Raw genomic sequence first — 6130 nt, forward strand, 5'->3', positions numbered from 1 at the left:
GTTTGGATTTCTGTCTAAATAAATAAATAAGTCTGGGTAAATTCCCAAATGATTAACACATGCCAGGGGGTGCAATATAAAAAGTTACATAGCCTACATTCAAATAATTTGTAATTAGTACAAATAGTAATTGTTTTTATAGCCTTTTTATTAAGTGATCCACTAATCAATTATCAGTATCATTATAGTTGTGTTTAAAATTAGGCTTTTGTCTACTGTATTTGCATTTCTGGAAATAAAATTTAGCTAAGATAACTAACAAATTTATTATAAAGTATACTTCTTCCTTTTTTGCCTTTGAAAGAAACAAATACAACATTTTCCCATTTCAAAGTAAAGTTCTTGTAGAGCTCTCCAGTAATGAATCTACTGAAGCCTTTCCAAAATGTTCTAGGATGTGACCCAGAAGAGGTGCTGCACAGTCTCAGGATAGCTTCCACAAAATCCACAGTTCACATTTATGTCCCTTTTGAACTTTGTCATATAATGATTAACTGGATAATATTTAGCACGAATATTCTTATTACCTTTACTGTGGTTTGTTAGACAGATTCTTGCTATGTGTGAACCCACAGGGTTGGGTGAACTGGTGTTATTTGCGTGTGTCCGCAGAGGAGGAGCTGTCACTGAAACACGCAGTAAACCATCGGGAAGGTGGCGTGATTTGAAAGTGATCACCTGCTGTAACCATGGTGATTAGACAGGTAAAGTTACAGAGCCACTTTCACAAACAGAAACTGGACATGTTGATCCACAGCACAGCTCCAAGCCCGTGTTTAGCGTGTGGAAAACTTTTACACAGAAGAAGAACACGCCCGCCCACGGTCTGCTCCAGTCCTGGTTTACCATCCGACCAAGAGGACCGGGAGAGGCGTGGCTTTGTTCATTTCGCGCGAAAATTCGTTTCTTCTTCCTGTGCAGTGTGCGTACTTCCGGAGAACGTTTGCAGACGGCGTCTGTGTGCTGGGCTCTGCTCGTCCTCGTTTTGTTTTCGTGTTCGGTTGTGAGGCCAGCGGCATGTCTCAGGCTCGGGTTACCGACTTCTACTCCCGGACGAAGAAAGCCACCGGAGGCCCAACGAAGCCAGCAGAGCCACGCAGCGCGTTCTCGTGTTCGTCGACAGTTCATGAAGAGTTTCTCCGCGTAATCGACGAGGCTGCAGGGCTGAACCACGGCGCGGAGCAACCCCCCTCCAGCCCCCGCACCCCCAAGCGGGGCTCGGCTGACCTCGGAGCGACCGTGTCCGCCGCAGCCGCCGAGCACAGCACCGCCAAGAAGAGGCGGCAGGCGGATCTCGGAGCACCGGCAGCCGCTACAGGAGCAGAGAGGCCGACGAGGCGGTCTGCCAGGAAGAAACTGGAGCTGCCCGCAGACACGGCACAGGTAACAGGCGTGTGCATGTACACACAGACCCACAGGCTTTGTTGTCCTGCCTTCACTCCGTAGTTGCAGGCTTTGTGTACTCTTCGTCATGCTCAGAGGTCTTTGTAGTCTCTGGATATTTGCTCCTCTGGACTGATCGGGCTTTAAATCGGCATTCTGAATGTCATGAGGTTTCTTAGCTGAATAAATGAGATGTTTCTATGCCATTTTTCCAGAGACTGATTCTAACTTGTGGCAGGGATGTTGTTTATATCTTAAGTGATTTAATATCATTCCTGAGAGGGTTCACAGTCTCAGCAGTTTGAATAAGCCGATCGTTGTTCAGACTGAAACAATGAGAGCAGCCTGATCATATCTGAAACACACCTCTCTTTAACAAAGGTTACTGTGTGTGAGAGAGAAACACTCATGATGGCTAATCTGCATGTGGGGGTGGGCTGGGGGGCAGGGCTGCACACATGACCTCTGACCTGGTGTGTTTTGGTCGCAGCTGAGAGCACCTTTTTCCCTTTCTGGCAGGTCCTGGGTAAAGAGGACATCGCTGCTCTCAAGTCACGCCTTCTGAGGATTAAGAAGCATGTAGATGAGATCCCTGCCACTGCGTCCTCAGCTTCAGCTACACCCTCCTCCTCTCCATCTTTAGTGCCTGACAGTAGCTCCTCTGCTGTTCCTGAAACCATCATTTCGGCCTTGGCTGAAGCTAAGACCCTGAAGCTCACTGTAGCTCGGGCCAAAGAGCTTACAGCTAAAGCTCAGAAGAGGAAGGAAGCAAAAGCAGTGGAGGAGCATGAGCTGACTGAGACCCGTGCTCAGGACAGGTGAGCACTTGCACATGTGCACAGAGCAAAGTGAGCGTAAGCTGCATTTCCCCAAAGATGAGCTTTTGTTTAGTCCACATTAAAGTGAATGTCGTCCCCCTTGTGTGTCCAGCACCGAGCAGCCAGCGTATCAGCGGTACCACACTCTTGCTCAAGATGCCCCCCCAGGCCTCTCACTCCCCTACCATTACAAGGTGTTGGCTGAAATGTTCAGAAGTATGGACACTGTGGTCGCCATGTTGTACAACCGCTGTGAGACCGCAACCTTCACCAAGATCAAACGGGGAGTTCAGGACATGATGCACAAGTAAGTGTTCAGTTAGTCAGAAGAGTTCATGAGACAAAAGTTGAAAATGTGTGGGAATGTGAAATATGTCAACAGTCCTGTTATTTGTGCTAGAAACGTTCCAGCAGCTTAATGTGTTTTTAAGCTAAGGCTTGTTGGACCTGTGTGGCATGCTGCTAAAGATAATAACGGACTTCTTTCCTCTTTGAGGCGGTTTGAAGAGAGCCATGTGGGTCAGATAAAGACTGTGTTTCCTGAGGCGTACGCGTTCCGGCAGGAGAAACACATCCAGGCTTTCAACAGCAGCATTAAGAAGGGAAGCTACCAGCTGACCGTGGACCCCATCATCGTCTCCGGTTAGAGCGCGCATCACCTTCAGCTCAGCCAACCACTTTTCTCCAAATACCATATTTGTAAACTGTCCTTCAGTACATGGTTTTGATTTGGGTGTTTGGGGTTGTTCTCCTCAGAAAATAGCGAGGCTCGACCTGTGCTGTCAGCCTCTCGTCTCCTGGAGAGAAGACGCATGTTCCATAACAACCTGGTTTCCATTGTCAAACAGCACCACAAGGTCAGCTGCTCTAGTTTGGGTTCACTCATTTTTTTAATAAGTCACACAGCAGTTACTTTTGTTTTGTTGTCATCTCAAACTTTTGCCTAAATCGCCTTTTTTTTCCTGCAGGTTTTCCTGTCCTTGTTGGATCCCCCAGTGTTGGTTCCAGAAGACAAACTGAACCGCTGGCATCCTCGCTTTAATGTGGACTCCGTGCCGGCTGTCCATATGAGCGCATTGCCTCAGACTCCTCGCCCTGAGAAACTGGCCACAGCTCAGGAGGTGCTCGACAAGGCCCGTTCACTCATCACACCTAAGGTGCTGCAGCAGTGTCGCCGCTCTCACCCTCACGCTTCTGCCTAAATGATGAGCTTACTGTAGTCCACGATTAATATCTGTTAGGTGTCGTTTACACACAAACATTTGTGGCGTCGTCTCAAAAGATTGAAGGTCACATGGGCAGTAATAACTTCAGTGAAGGGCTGATCAGTTCAACACTTGACCTCAATTATGATTAAACAGCTGTGTCATACCCACACTCTGTATCAGTTTCCCCTCTCCTCAGTTAATCACATAGCCCCTCCTGAGTCTGTTACCAGACCAGCGTTGTGTGTTTTGTGTTGTTACTTGTATACTTGCATCAGCTCCTACTGCTCATGAGCGTGTGATGCTGAGGGACAGAAGGAATGAGTTTAATCAAAGCCGTCTGCGTGAACATATGCTGACTGACTTTAGAGTTTACCACTATCGATGCCCTTTGGAACGATGCAGCTCCTAATTCAGGATTTTTCTCAGCTGTATGTTCAGTTTCAGGAAACTGGTGAGCACTACTTAGTAACAGTGGGTGTAGTCACAATAACTTATTACTGTTAAGAGCCTGAGTCATTTTGACCAGCATGTGTGCTTCATCAAACATGTAGGACTGCTTTCTTTGGGTGACGGGGACTAGAAAGAGAGAGCATAGTTGGATATTTGGAAATCTAAAAATCAAATTCTTGTATATTTGTGCCCCATCTTATCTTAATGACCTTGTAGTACCATATCACCCTATTAGAGCACTTCGCTCTCACACTGCAGGCTTACTTGTTGTTCCTAGAGTATTTAAAAGTAGAATGGGAGGCAGAGCCTTCAGTTTTCAGGCCCCTCTTCTGTGGAACCAGCTTCCAGTTTGGATTCAGGAGACAGACACTATCTCTACTTTCAAGATTAGGCTTCAAACTTTCCTTTTTGCTAAAGCATATAGTTAGGGCTGGAACCAGGTGACCCTGAATCCTCCCTTAGTTATGCTGCAATAGACGTAGGCTGCTGGGGGATTCCCATGATGCTCTTTAACTGAACTTTATATTACTTAGTATAATTACTGTAAAGGTGTGTGTGTGTGTGTGTGTGTGTGTGTGTGTGTGTGTGTGTGTGTGTGTGTGTGTGTGTGTGTGTGTGTGTGTGTGTGTGTGTGTGTGTGTGTGTGTGTGTGTGTCTTCGTTCAGATGGAGAAGGCTCTGATTGGGCTGGCTCTGAAGACAGAAGACAAAGCTGCTCACAAAGAGCCAACATCCCAGGAGAACCCCACAGTCCCCCAAACATCAGCTGTCCCTGCGGTCCCAAATGCCCTGAAAGGGGTGTCCCAGTCTCTGTTGGACCGGGTAGGTAGACCGGGCACACAGTTCTTCAGGGGGGTCGACCACAACACTGTTGGATCTTCTTTAAGATGTGATTTTTGTCTCTAACAGCTGCTAAAAACGCATCTTTATAGTTTACTTTACTTTCTCCTCAGATTCGGGCAAAGGAGGCACAGAAGCTCCAGGCAGCCATGACTCGTAACAGCAACCAAGAGGAGCGCCTGTTAATGATGTCACGACTTGGGGAGCTGGCACGGATTCTCCGCAGTGTGTTTGTTGCAGAGAAGAAACCGGCTTTAACGATGGAAGTGGCGTGTAACCGGATGGTGGCAAGCTACAGATCTGCTCTGAGCACAGGTTGGTTCATGAAACAAGAACAATGTGGTGCTTGTACTGAGGAGCCCCCTCCACACGGGGTTTGTGTGTTTGTAACTGTTAGAAATGTAGCAGAAAACTCAGAACCAGGTAGTGCCGTATTCACTAGGTAGAAGCCGACCAGCTGATCCTTTGTAATCAACAGGTGAAATGGAGAAACACATCCATCTGCTGGCAGAAGTGGCTGGTGAGTGGCTGACTCTTCACACAGTGAGGAAGGACTTGTACCTGAAGTTGAATAAGAACATGGAGCTCAGCACGGTGACGGACACAGTGAACAGCAGACTCCGAGAGGAAGAGAGACTCTGATCTGAGGCCTGGTGGTTGTCCACAGGTTTTGGCGCGTTCGTCTTGTTTGGATAATACATTGATGGAGGCACAGCTCCAGGAGTTGAAGGTGTTCTCCTGACATGCTTTGTCCTGAGTTGTTCGAAACTTTGATCCAGTTTTTTTTGTTTTTTTTCCCCTTCCCTCCACACTCCAAAGTGGAACATGCATGTACTGACTTTGTTATTAGGGATCACTTTCCTATGCAGTAAACTCATTTTGTATTTTAGATTCAGAGTCACTGTTTGATGATAATGTTCAAGAAACACAGTGAAGTGCTGCACTCAGCTTTGTCTTTGTGTTAGAACTGTCAGAAATGGTGGATTCATTATGAGGGGATCTTGACACAAACAGCTTAGCAGCAGCTACAGTGGTCCTGTGGGTGTTTGTGATATTCTCATTATTGATACATAAAACAGGTTCATTCAAACAGCTGCTGGCTGATGTAACTCAGTGTAAAGGTAATGATAGACTTTGCTGTTGTGACCAAACCCAAGTTTCAGGTCGTGTTCAGATTGTTGTGGAAGAGTTTGATGTGTAAGCAGACCGTATTCATGACAGCTGGTGTGCATTGTTTTACATTTTCACTGTGTGCACAGGCTCTACATTAAACTCACCCTCTCAAGCAAAGCACAGCTGTGTCTGCAGCTGATGTCAGGGCCTGGAAGACTCTTGCACACAAAGACAATCTAAGCTGCACACTTGATGCATTCTAAACCAATATTAAGCTTGTCTGTCTCACAGGTTTAAGAAAATGTTTCAGCATAGACCA

At 46.7% G+C, this 6130-nt stretch overlaps 1 protein-coding gene across 1 annotated transcript; it reads left to right on the forward strand.

Moving 5' to 3' along the window:
- Positions 1–710: 710 nt before the first annotated feature.
- Positions 711–6069, forward strand: cdt1 (chromatin licensing and DNA replication factor 1). Its single transcript, XM_063490978.1, has 9 exons — positions 711–1383; positions 1903–2201; positions 2314–2508; positions 2698–2843; positions 2958–3058; positions 3170–3358; positions 4525–4680; positions 4812–5013; positions 5177–6069. The coding sequence occupies exons 1-9, from the start codon at positions 1018–1020 to the stop codon at positions 5338–5340; spliced, it is 1818 nt and encodes a 605-aa protein (XP_063347048.1). The 5' UTR covers positions 711–1017; the 3' UTR covers positions 5341–6069.
- Positions 6070–6130: the final 61 nt, after the last annotated feature.

The sequence above is a fragment of the Pelmatolapia mariae genome, linkage group LG13 (assembly GCF_036321145.2).
Source record: "Pelmatolapia mariae isolate MD_Pm_ZW linkage group LG13, Pm_UMD_F_2, whole genome shotgun sequence".
NCBI classification, from domain to species: Eukaryota; Metazoa; Chordata; class Actinopteri; order Cichliformes; family Cichlidae; genus Pelmatolapia; species Pelmatolapia mariae.

What these genes read in the sequence shown, in the direction of transcription:
- cdt1 (XM_063490978.1), top strand. Translation starts at nt 1,018, where the DNA reads ATGTCTCAGGCTCGGGTTACCGACTTCTACTCCCGGACGAAGAAAGCC. An exon ending in TGCCCGCAGACACGGCACAG is followed by an intron (nt 1,384 to 1,902) that starts GTAACAGGCGTG and finishes CCTTTCTGGCAG; the next exon opens with GTCCTGGGTAAAGAGGACAT. An exon ending in TTGTCAAACAGCACCACAAG is followed by an intron (nt 3,059 to 3,169) that starts GTCAGCTGCTCT and finishes TTTTTCCTGCAG; the next exon opens with GTTTTCCTGTCCTTGTTGGA.